The sequence below is a fragment of the Sander vitreus genome, chromosome 21 (genome assembly GCF_031162955.1).
Source record: "Sander vitreus isolate 19-12246 chromosome 21, sanVit1, whole genome shotgun sequence".
NCBI classification, from domain to species: domain Eukaryota; kingdom Metazoa; phylum Chordata; class Actinopteri; order Perciformes; family Percidae; genus Sander; species Sander vitreus.
The window spans coordinates 20,644,648-20,659,685 of NC_135875.1; the positions used below are offsets into that span (position 1 = coordinate 20,644,648).

The window sequence follows — 15,038 nt, forward strand, 5'->3', positions numbered from 1 at the left end:
TACTTGTAGCCCTGTACATTGTTGGGTAGTTTAATTTAGAATAAAACATTGTATTTTATAAACCACGTGTGTTTTGTGTGCAAAAATCCTAATTTGCAAAGTAACTAGTAACTAAAGCTGTCAGATTAATGTAGTGGAGTTAAAAGTACAATTTTTCTCTCTGAAATAGAGTAGAAGCAGAAAGTGGCATGAAAGGAAAAGACTCAAGTAAAGTACAAGTACCTCAAATTTGTACAGTACAGTACTTGAGTAAATGTACTTAGTTACATTCCACCACTGATGCTGTTTGAGCTTTTTTTTTTTTTTTTTTACCTGTTTGGCTATTCTGTGAAAGAAACTCTGAGAAGAGGGAACATTTTTCAGCCGGGCAGAAAGATTCAAGGGCAGTACTCAAACAGTGAACTGTGTGATCGACCGAAGTGTAAAAATCTCTTAATCTTAACAGACACCTGGTCGGACATACATTTGAGACAGTGATTAACAAAATTCCCTAAAAGTCTGCATAACAAGGACAAGAAAATCTTTAAAAAAAACATGTACGACCTCAATCTAGGGTTGGGCATCGTTTGGATTTTAACAACTCTGATTCCAATTCCGATTCTTCCTTTCGATTCCGGTTCTTATTGATTCTTGATTCTGATTCTTTGAGGTTTGTTGGTTTGCAGTTTTACAGCTTTTTCAATGTAAAATAAGGCCACATTAGAGCTCCAAGGCTGCAACACAACAAACGCCTGGCCGCTTTGGGAACCAAAACTTGCTCGTGTTAAATTGGGAAGCGATGATCGGATTTGAAACCAAATCCTCCAAACGATTCTACTGGAATCATAATTTTTGAAACGATTCCAAATAGGAATCGGTTCTCGATGCCCAATCCTACTTCAATCCCTTCCAAGTTTAAGTGGAGAAGATTAAAGAAAAAGAAAACGAAATCAGAATGTATCACATATCTACAAACCATCAAATGAGTGAATAAGTGGCGAGAAGTTGACAAGTATCATGCGGTGACATCGTGACAGGCAATTGAGGAAAATAAAGAGTCAGGTTTTTTTATGCAGTGTCTCTATGCCAGAATGGTCACATCTCGCACACATGTGTCACTTAAGTCATACCGTTCAGTGTTGCAGTGCATGCTGGGAGGCGACTTGGCGGCGGGGCAGAGGAGTGTGCGGAAGTGCCTCCTGAAGGTGTCAGAGAGGCAGGCGTAGAGGATGGGGTTGGCGCAGCTCCAAGAGTACGACAGCAGCACCACGAAATCGAAAGCTCTGGTGAAGCTCAGGACCAGGCCGGTTTGAAACAGAGAGTAGAAGTTAAACGTGTAAAATGGCAGCCAGCACATCCCAAACACCACCACCACCGCCACCACCATGTTGGTGACCTGTCGCTCTAGCCGCTGGCTCTCGTGGTTGGGCGGCGTCGTCGCCCGGAGCCGCTGGGACCTCAGGGTGAGCAGCAGAGCCGCGTAGGACGCCGTCATGACCGTGAACGGCAGAGCGAACCCCAAAACGAAGGTGTACGACAAAACGCCGAGCCACCAGGCCTCGGAGACAAGGTACGGCATGCACAGGCCTCCGTCGGCCGAGAAGTGGAGCGCCATCGGGAGGATGGTGAGCAGCGAGAACAGCCACATGAAAGCCGAGACGATCTTGGCACTGCGCGGAGTTCTCCAGCGGGCGAACCGCAGCGGGTCGGCCAGAGCCATGTAGCGGTCGAGGCTCATTGCCGTCAGACAGAAGACGCTGGTGAACTGGTTGATGCCGTCCAGCACCATAACCAGTTTGCACGCCGCATCGCCAAACATCCAATAGTTCTGGAAGTTCTGGCTCACGATGAAGGGAAGACCGACCATGAAGAGTCCGTCGGCCAGCCCCAGGTTGAAAATGTACACCGTCGTGGAAGACGACATTTTGTCCAACTTCAGAATGGCAACGATGACGAGGGAGTTCCCAGCGAGGCCCAGGATGCAAACCAGCAAGTAGAGTACAGCCATGGCGATGCCAAAGCTGTCCATCTTGCCCTCGAAGAAAAGATGCTCATCCATGTAGGTATGATTGTAGTCGCCGTCTGTTAAAAATGAGGCCTCCATTCTGCCCCCCCCCCCCAGCGCGTCGAATACTTGATCAAAAAAAGAGAACAAAACCACAGATTACAGTCAGAACAGTGGCAGCGCAAAGGGAGAAAAAACTTGGTTACACTTTACTTGAAGGTATCTACATAAGAGTGACATGACACTGTCATAAACGTGTCATGAACATTACAAACAAGTCATAAACGTTTATGACATAACGCTAATTTTAGTAAGTGCCATTTGGTTTTTGTCATGACAAGTTATGGTTATGGTTATGGTTAGGGTTAGGGTTAGAGTTAGGGTTCATGTGTCATGATAGTGTCATATGTTCAAGACAGCGTCATGTCACTCTTATGTAGATACCTTCAAGTAAAGTGTTACCAAAAACACTTCTTCTGTTTAAATTCCTCAGCAGTCACCTCTTGACTCCTCACGGTGAAGGTGAAAAGTATTCAGACGGAGAGGAGTAAACAACCAAAAAAAAAAAGAAAATCCTGCAGATTTTTTTTTTAGGTTCAAGAGCAGCCAGGTTTCAGCAACTCTTCAACTCTCCCCCCATCCAGTCAATTCTTACTTTCCTTTTATCTTTTAAAAAAACCTTTGCGGTGGAGTCACCAGCACGCTTGTCTCTGATACCCATGCACACACGCGTGTAAACACACTCAGTGACGCACAGAGTTGTGGATGTGAGCAGGACAGCCACTCGGACGCTCGCCTGACCACTCTTTCTCCCCGGGAGCCCTTTTATATCTCTTCCTCCCACAGTGTGCAAGCCAGGGAGTGTGTCTGCTGCTGTGGGTGTGTGTGTGTGTGTGTGTGTGTGTGTGTGTGTGTGTAACCCCCCTTGTTCATCACTCTCCACAGATTGTGATAAACTCCAGCTTGGCTCACGCCCCTTCTCAGTGCTCCCCCCCCCCCTCCAGTCCCTCTGCCCTTAATGCTGTTTCCAAGGTAAACCCTGGCCCCATCTGCTACAATACTTTTGTTTTCATAACTTTTTTTCTCTCCGCTCTCTCTTTTCTCTCCCCTCTGCTTCTGTTTACTCCCCCCCAACACCCCACCATCATCCATTTTGTCTCACTCCACTCCCACTCCTTCACAGTTCAGTGGGGGGTCATGCAACTAGACCTAATAACACTATCTCTGTGCTCGGGGCCACCCACCATTACAACCTTAGACTGAGTAAATCTGCCGAGGAAGGAGAAGTCTGTTTTTCCAGGGCTTTTTGTTTTTGTTTTTTTGACATTCGACATGAGATGCTATTCATTTCCCTCCACAAAAGGAGGAGGTGAAAGAGGAGATGCAAAAGGTGAAAGTCAGACGAGAGCAGAAAGGGAAGGGTGGAAAAAAGAAAAGAGGAGACAGAGAGACGGGTAGATTGGAAAGAGGACAGGGGAGCAAAATTAAAGACTCTGGATGAGCGATGACTTCCATCCTGTTGCCGCTCTGACACGCATAGCTAGAATAACCCGGGAACTTCCCTCAGAAAACACCTCCAGTGTGTTCCGACACCCACCAACAACACTGCAACAAAAGGCTCAATTAAAACAAGTCAATCCCACACCCCACCCTTTTTTCATGTTCTCTCTATTTGTTTGTTACTTACTTTGCTTTAAAACTAAATAAATAAGAACTGGAAAAATTTAATATTTATATGGGACATAGTCTCGCATTGCCAGACCTTCCTCCACAGCGCCGCGGAGGGGGGTCTGGCTAGTCCACACAGCATTCTGGGATGGGGGAAAAACGTGCTCTGGTTTATTGGCATTTCTTTAAAGCTTTAGTGCGTAACATTTTGATATAAATGAAAGTCCGTTACGTTCAAGCCATTGCCAAATGAGTTGCTACAAAGCTAATTAAGACTATCAGCTCCACACAACTCTCTCTGTATTTCTCAGTATGGCTATGTTTAGAAGATTGTGGCGTCCGGTGACTTTCCTGCGCAGAAACTTGAGTGAAGAGAACGACCTCTTCTGAAGAGTCCATCATGTGTTTTTAATCCTCCGTGTCCTCCTTGGCTACTAGCAACTGTGTGGGGAAGGGGACGGGTCACGGAAGGCTGTATCATGTGGACGCGCCGACAGTGTTGTTGTCATTACTTAGAATTCCTCATGGGGGCGGCAGAAACTACGCACTATAGCTTTAAACCAATCACAATCGCCTTGGGCGGCACGGAACCCCGGTGCCAGTACAAAATAGCCTCCGGAAGGAACTTGTTTTGGTATGCATGTGTCCAGCAGTTAACCATAGTCCTCGAAAAGAAGGACACAGAACGGAATTTCTGGCCGCAACGGAGCCATCCCGGAAGTGGACGGCCATGGATATAGACTATATGGGACATTACACCAACTAAATGAATACTTGATGATAACTGCATCGGTATGAATATTGTAATATTCCAAGTCAACTGTTGTTGGTAATCTTATTTTTTTTTCTTCCTTTATGTATAGTATTGTTTTTGTGTTTTTAGATGTGTTGTATATTTGCAGAGACCTTATCTGAGAGCTCATTCATCAGATGTCCCAGCTTTCCCCAGGACATACAATCTCAAGACATACCTTCACTCTGGCTTTTAACTGGTTCCAATTAACTGGGAAAAAGAAATGCCTTTGTAGTCCCAACTCCTGATTAGGTTGTGGCTTAACGTCCCCCTGGAGACTATAGCACTTCATAAAGAGAAGCCCACCTCTCCACCCCCCCCCCCCCCCACCCCAGCTTCCCGTAAAAACATCACTGCAAACACTGCTCCGTGGTGCTAAATTTGGAGACTTTGACAGCTCCGTGTTTCACGGGCAGTATTTCACTCTGGTGTTCAGACAGACACGCTGCATGGCAGAGCTCTCTACAGCAAAAAAAGGACGAGCCATGTGGAAACAAACGTATGACATCTGTCACATTGCCAAGGCTACTTCACTGTTTATCACAAAAGAAGCTTTTAAGAAGTCTTCTTTATTATTCTTTATTAGAACATTTGAAAAACACACTTAAGAGAATCCAGGTATTTAACTACTGCAATTCCAGGAAACACACTTTTTAAGATGCACAATCTCCACCTACAACATTGCACAAAGAGAACAAAATTCTGCACAAAATATGACAGTATAAGTTATCAGAACTTACATAAATATACACTGTATACATAAATGTGCCAAAAATATTACCATGTTTGCCATCTTAGTTTTGTGGGTTAGCGTGCTAACACTTTTTAATAGGCACCAATTGGAATGTCCCTAGTTTTGCAGGTAATTCTGCATTTGTGTGTATTTCCTGTGTGTGTAATATATATATTTTCACAGCCCCTACAGCTTGCATACAACAACATAATTCCAGTAAAATGGGAATCAGACAGTGTTACTGCAGATTTGCCAAAACCGTTTCACAAGAAGGCATTTTAAGTAAAAGATATTATGGAATAGCATGCGGCACCAAATGCTTTCAGCACACTCTGAAGTGAGAGGAAGCCACAGAAGACATCTGGAAACTCTACGTCTTGCTTATTGTTTCTGGGTATCAGCTTATTTTTCATCTTATTGTTTTCGTGCGACACAGAATCACTCATGAGCAATACAAATTCAGGCTTCCTGCAACTGCAACACAGAAATGTAAACATGTTAAGGGATTGTTGGTCCCAACTGCACTTTAACATCTGTGTTGCATTAATACAATAGATAGGACTGTCATAACATAATCTAAATGCATTAGTGGATGGATTTATTGTATCCAGGTGGACATATTTACATGTTCCCTCTTGGTTAGTGATTTTAGAAATTATTTTAAAGCAGTACACCTGATTAGAAACAAATACTCAATATCTTTTTGACACTGTAAATAATAAAAATAAAAGGCTAGGCTGTTGTTGATGTTTTTCTTTGGTGGAGTATTCCTATTATTATGATGCAAAACTGCCCGAAAATATGCAGCGTAGGATATTTCCAATGCAGGTGTTTTGAAGTTGTGTTAAGGATGAAATAGAAGGGTTTTTTTTACACATCAGTCAGGTCCCCTCAATCCCGTGAGGACAGAAGTCCATTGGAGAAAAAGACTAACTTATCCTCAGACAGATCATAATGCAATGGATATTTAAGATATTTAAGTGTTTGGATGGCGAGTTGTGATGAATATACCATTTTTATTACACGTAACCATCAGTGTTACAAAGTTATTGCAGCAGCGCTTTACAGGCAACGTTCAAGAGGTGGACGATGTAGAAACTTTGAGTAGGAGGTATTGGAAAACAGGAAATGGAGTGCTTAGTGGAAGAGTGGAATCACTTACTGCTGATTTAGCTGCGGGTCAAAGGTCAACATGCTTAAGAATTACCACTGAGAGGTGAAAGAGAGCAGCATACCTGGAAAAGGAACATCCCAGAATCTGTTACTTGTCAGAAGCCAGTAAAAAGTCCACACACACACACACACACACACACACACACGCACACACACACACACACACACACACACACACACACACACACACACACACACACACACACACACACAGAAACATTAGAGTGCTCATATTATGCTCATTTTCAGGTTCATAATTGTATTTAGAGGTTATATCAGAATAGGTTTACATGGTGTAATTTTAAAAAAACTCCATATTTTTGTTGTACTGCACATTGCTGCAGCTCCTCTTTTCACCCTGTGTGTTGAGCTCTCTGTTTTAGCTACAGAGTGAGACATCTCACTTCTGTACCGTCTTTGCTGGGAGTTGCACATGCTCAGTAGCTAGGTAAGGACTACTAGCCAGTCAGTTGCAGAGTATGAGGGCGTGCCACGCTAGCAGCTAGGTGAGCATTATAACGTGCGTTACAAAGTGACGCACGTTTGTCTCTGAAGTAAAGGCTGGACTACAACAGAGCTGTTTGTGAACAGTGTTTTCTGTTGGAGATGGTAAGTCCCTTTGGGAATTGTCACTTTGTGAACCTATAAAGTGCACAAAAATGATATATAACACAATAAAGGAAAGGGAAAATGACAAAAAGCATAATATGAGCACTTTAAAGTGCTCATATTAGTAAAACTTGTACTGCCACCGTGTCAAAATACACTAATACAAGTCCATTATTGAAAATGTTACTTGAGCAAAGTAGTAAGTATTGTTGACAATGATGATGTTCTTAAAAGTATAAAGTACCCAATGCCGAAAAAATGCCCCTGTGTGTGTATACCATCCATATTAAGGAATTATTACTGCTTTATTAATGTGTCAGTAGCATATTAACATTGTGGTTGGTCAAGGTGGACCTACTACTGTGACTACTGTGGCGTAGTTTAATCTATAAGAATGCAACATATTTAAAAAAATTTTTTTATAATTTCTGTTAGTTTACAGTTTCTGTCAGTTTTAAATGAAGAGTCTTAATTTGTGAAGCTGTCGGATAAATGTAGTGGATTAAAAATCACAATATCTCTGTGAATTGTTGTGGCATCAAATGGAAACTCTAAAGTACACGTAGCTCAAATTTGTACTTAAGCACAGTACGTAGTTACATTCCTCCACTGTCCACACCATACATACATACACATGCACCTTGTAGTTGTCACAGACCTGTGACAGAGTGGTGCATGCATACATGAAACTGCTCGTAGCCTTTTGCTGTCTTTATTTGCCATCTTTTCTCCTGTGTATTCTCGTCAGATCCTGACAGGTTTAAAAATCAAGTTTCAGATTTCATTTTTGTTCTAACCAACTGAAATATGTTTGATTTAATCCCTGACAAGACAGTAGAATGTGGTTGCACTTTATATTTCTTATATGTAAAAAAAAAAAAATAATAATAATACTGAATTCAGCTTTCCACACTCCTCTGTGGTTTTTCATAATATCTTCAATGAATTAAGTCGCCCCCAATGCTATCGCTGCGATCAAAGTGATTGACCAATAGGCTGCGAGCAGAGGCGGGTCTTAAACTGTCATAGACACGTGTACCGGGAAGTAGGAAGTAAATACAGAAGAGTCGTGGTGCCACTGGAAAGAAGTGAGTAAACCTGATACTAATGCAACAAATTAACCGATATCATAAACTAAGGGTAAAACTAAAACTTGCCGAATGAATGCATGTTGTTTCATAGTACCGCAAATAGAGTTTGAGTGAAATATAAGAGCGTTTTTGTTTTATAATATCATTTTAAGTTAGCCGGTTGGCTCTCATTTACAGGTTAGACACACGTCAGTTACCTGTACACTATGAACTGTATGTCTGTGTTTGTAACTCCGTTACACGAAGACCAGTTAGGCTATATACCACACAGAGCAGTGTTAACTTGTCATTGGAAATGTATTGCGCTTTTATGAAATGAATAAGTACATTAGTAAGTCATATTTACCATATTGAGTTGTCAGCCGTCAATACATTAAAGCAGCTTTCCCGGCTACTGTGTGGTAAATATTCCCATTGCATGTTTTTTTTTATTTATGTGCTCATGAAAATTCGATAAATACATGAAAGCAGTTCCTCCAGCTTACATTAGTAAATACACATGTTTATTTATTGCATATGAATGTGAGAAGTTGCAAGTTCAACTACTTTAAAGTTGTAACTTTTGAAAGCAGAAATAGAACTTTTTCAGGACAGACATGTTGACATGTCATAGTAGGAACAGCACAGGTGTATTCAAAACCATTAATGGTGGCTGCATTCCACTTAGGAGAGGCCCTGGTGTTGTGTATGCTGACTCACTGAGATAGCTCACTGGGACACTTGATGGAACTGAGCCATCGTTAAGGTTATACATTTCAGCTGTGCTTTTCCTACTATGACAAGTCAACATGTCTGCTGTGAAAAAGGGCCATAAGACAAGCTCATTGTGGCTAATGTTAGCAAACTTCATATTGCTGACATGCCATGACTTTATGACGCTTATCTTCTTGTGCTACTGTTACACTATTGCACTAAAACACTTACCTGAATGCAAACTCATCTGTACCTCCAAATAAACACATTGTAGGGCTTACGCTAACTAACATGAATGTAAAAGTCCCACTTAAATCATTGGAATTAAAAAAAAAAGTGTGTTTTGGAGTAGAAATGACTAAGTCACATCCCTAGTATTCACAGCACCTTCTGTACATTGCATGTGTTGTGTGAGAAACATATAAATCATCAACATTAATTTAGGCTGTACTATATAATCTTCTAATTGGAAAAGTGATGGGCCAACCCCAACAGGTTTAGCTACACCAATTACAATTCGAATTCCAGGATATTCAAGTCCTGAGCAAACAGGATTTTGACTCTCTGTTGACTTATTTAGTTTAGTGTGCTGAAACAAACACGGCGGGTGTTAGTGCCAGACTAGTAATGTGAGGGCGTAAAGGCACACATTTAGGATGAGTCAGCCTAAGCACATTTAGCCCTGTTGTTGGGTTCTGTTGTTTGTTCTCTTGTCATTCTTGTCTAAACTTGGGAATCACAAATATAAGCCTAAGCCCTGGTAGCTCACCTGGTTGAGCGTGCGCCCCATGTACAAAGGCTCAGTTCTCACCGCAGCAGCCCGGGTATGAGACTAACCCATGGCCCTTTGCTGCAGGGTAGTTACTGAAAAGATTTTCAGACTCCAAATTCTCAAAGTGGTTCCTGGAAAGATAAGAGCGAGATATTATCAGCCAGATCTTCCAATATAATGTGAATGTGCCGTGGGATTGCGTTGAGTGTATGTGTGTTGTTTGTGTTGAATGCTCAGAAATAACCCCTTAAATCTCAGACTATACTGATATTGCACTATTCCTTCCCTCTCTTCAATTGTTATTGTATATTTCTTGTAAAATTGTAAATTGTATTGTTATACTGTATACTTAACATTATTTTTTTATATTTCTTACTGTCCTTTCTGTTTTTTTTTTTATATGTTAAGTGAGTGTTGTACTTTGAGAGCTAAGATTAACCGGAGTCAAATTCCTTGTTTGTTTACGCAAACCTGGCCAATAAAGCTGAATCTGATTGTGATTGGTCCAGGTCTGGCACCATGCTGGAAGGCTACAGCCCTGTGACCCAGGCCCTGCTGGGGACTCTGTTCACCTGGGGTCTGACTGCTGCCGGAGCAGCCCTGGTCTTTGTCTTCTCCAGTCGACAGGTATTGTCCCGTATGAACCCAGAACCCCCATACACGCACAGCTCGAGTAAACACTTTACACATTGTTTTAAAGGAAAGGTTGGCATTTTGGTATGTGCTGTACGCTTATCCACTGACATGGCAAGAGTTGGATGAGAAGACAGCGCTCCCCCACCCCTACCAACTAACACATTGTATCTAATTTGTACAAACAAAATGAGGTCCAACATGTTGATTAGTGAGCTCTAGAGGTGCTGGTAGGTGGATTTAGTTACCCCTGGACCCCCCCACCCTGCTTCCAATCTTCATGCTAAGCTAAGGCCACTGTCTCCTGGCTAAAACATCAAATTTAACAGACGGACATAAGAGTGATATCTATCTTCTCATCTTACTCTTGGCGTGAAAAACTATTTCTTTAAATGTGTGGATGTTCTTCATGTTATATATATATATATATATATATATATATATATATATATATATATATATCATGCCTTGGCGGCGCTCTAACTCTTCGAGTGCTCTTCTAGTTTTAAATGTTCTTTGCCACGGAGCAGCTGATGCCAAAACTGAGATTTTCCAATATTACCGCTGGAGTCAAAGTACATCACGTGAAACAACTCATGACAGAATGGTTTCACTGGTTGATTGAGTTTTTTTGTTATCGCTGGACTTCTGACTCTCGGGACATGTTGCAGTTTTGTCGCTTATGTCAACAATAAGAGGTTTATGGAGGGGTTTGAAGATACTGATTTGACTGACTCGCACAATCTCTCTCCTTATCTGCCTTTTTCAGAAACGCATTCTGGATGGAAGTTTAGGCTTCGCAGCTGGGGTGAGTTAGATTTCTTTTGACGCGCGCACACACACACACACACACACACACACACACACACACACACACACACACACACACACGCACACACACACACACACACACACACACACACACACACACACACACACACACAGCACAGGTAGGAGGATGCTGCTATGTGATTGGTTTTTGGACAGGCAGGCTGACTTTCTTCCAGAGACAGACAAAGCCTGACATTTCCAGATGGCACATTAATTCTTAAAAGTTTGAGATTATCCCCCCTCAAAGGAGTTCTTGGCCTTATCATGCCTAAAGAGGTATTATGCTGCAATAGAAAATACACTGCGTAAACCTCACTATGTGACTCTTACAATTACATATTTGATTTCCTGAGGGGTAAGCAGTTCACGGCCGATATTTATCAAGTGTGTCAGGGTAGGGAATCAGTGGAAAATTGGCAAAGTGTGAAGTCTCCGAGAGACGTCTATTAAAATATTAAAAATGTAATAATAAAAGCTGTCATGTACTATATCTCTGCTGGGATTTAGGCGAGCTGCAAAGCTGCTTAACTTATTATAAGTTCATAAAAGAGGGAAAATTATAGGATGAACAGCTCCACACAGTGTGTGAGGTGCAGTACAGAATGTAAAACATAATTTTTTGTAACCTATAGGCGGTTGCACAACAGAACAAGCGTAAACAAAACTTGGCTGTAGACCTTTTTTCACGGCAGACATGTTGACATGTCATAGTAGGAACAGCACAGGTGTATTCAAAAGCATTAATGGTGGCTGCATTCCACTTAGGAGAGGCCCTGGTGTTGTGTATGCTGACTCACTGAGATAGCTCACTGGGACACTTGATGGAACTGAGCCATCTTTAAGGTTATACATTTCAGCTGTGCTTTTCCTACTATGACAAGTCAACATGTCTGCCGTGAAAAAGGTCCATTGACGCGTATAGCAGACAGATGAGCAGAGGGCAGAGAGCATACCAAAAACCAAAGAAGTGTAATGTCATTTTTAATTTTGATTTAACCTGTGTGGACTTAGTTGCAAAACACTCGCATAATTTCCATACACCACAAAAACTAATTTAGTTTTTCCTACATTAAGATTTACCCTGTACGTTATATCTGCCCTTCAGTCTTTTGAATGCATCCACTGAGAAAACTATAATGGCGTGTTCACACAGAATGGGGAAATTTGCATTTCTCTACTCATGCAAGTTTGATTGCAGGATGATATTGGGATCATTTGTGTTTATATGCGTTACTCACACCGGTGCAGAGCTGTAGGCACCGACAGCATTCCGGCAACATTTTCTTTTACAGCCATTGTTTATTTCCTTTTAATATGTTTATGTTTATGTATGCACCATCCACCATGGCAAATTCCTTGTAAGTGTTACTGACTTGGCAATAATTCTTTTTCATGATTAAGATTTCTTTCCGTCGTCAACCTAGCCGGTACCTGTTGTGGAATTCCCAGATACGTCAAACGCCGTCGTGTCTTGATCAAGATTATAATCGTTAACGAAAACGAATGAAATAACGAAAACTAGATGGGGGGAAAAAACATTGTCGTTAACTGAAATAAAAATAAAAACGAGGCATTACAAAAAAACGATAACTAACTAAAACTGTAATGTGAAAAAAAAAAAATTAAAATGAAAGTTTTCGTCTTTGTCAATGTCTTTCATAGAGCAAATAACGTTATATCTTTCAGAGTTGACATTTCCGACCATAGACCTGTTTTAGACAGTCTATGCCATAGACGTATATAGTTTCCGACTGGGAACCCAGAAATTCCGACATTCCATGTCCATTTGAACACAACATAGTCCATGCCCCTTGCCTAGCATCAGGTACCGAAAGTCGGAAGAAAGCGGCAGAGTCCTATTTGATTATGACTGTGTCAGATAAAAGCAAGTGCCTTGCAGTGGAAGGTGGTAAAATATGTGGACAATTTATTAAAGGGAAAAATCGCACAAATTTTAAAGTACATTTGAGAAGCGCACACAAGGAGGCTAACCTAGCTTACTTTAACAAGGTAAAGGAGAACGCAAAGCCCCCTTTCCCCAAAACAGAAGCTAACCCCGGTACAGCCAAGATGGGTAAGCGAGCATCTGGAAAGCGTACCTCCTATGGGGAGATTCTGAGGCTAACAAGCCATCACCTTCCGCTAGCATTCCATTGACTCCCATTCATTTTGGCGTCACTTTGACAGCGAATAACTTTACATCTGAAGCGTTTAAAGACTTTTTCCATTGTTTATTTCTAAAGAAACACAACATGTATAAAAGGCTCCATTACCTTGTTTCTCACGTTATGGCCCCGTAGCAGCCGTTTTTGTCCAATTTTGTCATAACCACGCAACCTTCTGTCGCACAGTAGAGAAATTACCGTATAGTCAGGAGAAGCTCGCAGGCAATCGGAGGGGGAGGACGTGAAGGCATACAGTCAAGGGAGAAGCCCATAGAGAGTCCATGAAAGCATCGGAACAAAATATTTCAGCAACGTTTTGCTCCTGCTCCTACGCTCATGGACAGCTCCTACTCACGCTCTCCGTCTCTGCAAGATTGGGAATGATTGAGATTTCTCTTGGCACAGCTACCAGAAGACTTACAACTTTCAGGCAGGTTGCTCACATCACATCTACGTCGTCAAGCTCAGTTTGAGGCTGTGCAGTACGCTCAGCCGTCACTGGAAAAGTGTGTCCATTTCTTTTACTGTATGGGTACAGCGCATGGATGTATGGGTACAGGGCCAGGCAGCATGACGGAGACAACAGTAGGACACGCAACAATACAGGCGTGCTTTCACTGGCGACCTGATAGCTGCTGGTTAGTAAATGCGCAGGAACACCAAAAGCGGGAGGAAGCGTGGGTTAATATGTGGATTGATACTGGGATGTCTACACAACTGTGTGAGTCGACACTTTCCCTCGAACCAAAGTTCAAAACACCTGTTGATGTATGTCTTCTTTAGTCTATTGGCTGTTTAGGTTTTTTTCCTGGCACACTTACACATTTTGCACTTACTGCGGCATCATATGTACATTTTATGTACCGGTGTTATTGTTGAATACATTATGAATAGCCTACATATTTCTAAAATTGTATGATGTTTTTGTTGAGTTATAATTACGCAATACTTTTTTTCTGACCTTTTTGAATCTTGCTCCTACCACATTACAAAAAAAGACTAAAACTAACACCAAAACTAATAATAAAAATTTTTCAAAAAGTGAAAACTAAACTAAACTTGCAAACTCGCTTTAAAAGCTAATTAAAACTAAACTGAATTTGAAAACAAAAAGTCAAAACGAAATAAAAATAAAGTCTAATGAAAAATGCAAAACTATAATAACCTTGGTCTGGATACAAAACATCATCCAGAGGAGCTCACAGCTCGGCAAATTTCCCCACCTTCCCCAGAATCTCCCTGTTGAAACATAATTGCGATTCCTCATAGTGATTCTCAGATTGTTTATAATGGCCCAGATGAGTGATTTGATAAGTCTAATGCCAAATGATGAGAGATTGTCCACGCTTCCTTAAGGAAAGAGAATGGCAGATAATCTAGATTCCATCTCAAATTGGCCCTAATCTTAATTATCTATTCTTTGGTCTTAACTACTTTTCAATTATGTCCCAGGCAGTGCTGATGCTCTTACACATTCCAATGACATGATATAGACAGGGAAAAGCTGAGGGGTGTTTCTGTCTGATTTTTGCTTAACGTCTTTCCAATTTTGCGAGGAGCATATCTTTTTTTTTATCTGTTTTTGATGAATTTAGCCACTCAGCATGAACACTGTGCATTATTGATACGGTCTCTCCAGTTGTACAGCCTCTTGTTGGCATAATATGCTTTGCAGTAATAAGTAAGTAATAAGAAACTCAATTTTTCATTCTGTTCCTTGCATATTATATTTCGTTTTTTGGCTGTGATAGTCCTGTAGCTAGACTCAGTTATAAATAGCTGGGCCCGTAACAGCATATACATATGTAGGACTGGTAGAAGTACTAATTAGGAAAGTATGTGCAGTATACTTCTCTACCTTGGTTGCAGTTTGGGTTCTCTTACTGGAAGTGT

At 41.4% G+C, this 15,038-nt stretch overlaps 2 protein-coding genes across 2 annotated transcripts in view; one reads left to right on the plus strand and one right to left on the minus strand.

Moving 5' to 3' along the window:
* Positions 1 to 1,060: 1,060 nt before the first annotated feature.
* Positions 1,061 to 2,083, minus strand: LOC144536434 (somatostatin receptor type 2). The gene has a single exon (XM_078279577.1). It carries the CDS (start codon positions 2,081 to 2,083, stop codon positions 1,061 to 1,063), a length of 1,023 nt encoding a protein of 340 aa, XP_078135703.1.
* Positions 2,084 to 7,949: 5,866 nt separating this feature from the next.
* The window catches only part of slc39a11 (solute carrier family 39, member 11), a 149,373-nt gene continuing 142,284 nt past the window's right edge, over positions 7,950 to 15,038 (plus strand). The window contains exons 1-3 of the mRNA XM_078278849.1: positions 7,950 to 8,048; positions 10,026 to 10,143; positions 10,919 to 10,957. Of these exons, the coding sequence (XP_078134975.1) occupies positions 10,036 to 10,143; positions 10,919 to 10,957 (147 nt within the window). The 5' untranslated portion in view covers positions 7,950 to 8,048; positions 10,026 to 10,035. The remainder of the gene's footprint in view (positions 8,049 to 10,025; positions 10,144 to 10,918; positions 10,958 to 15,038) is intronic.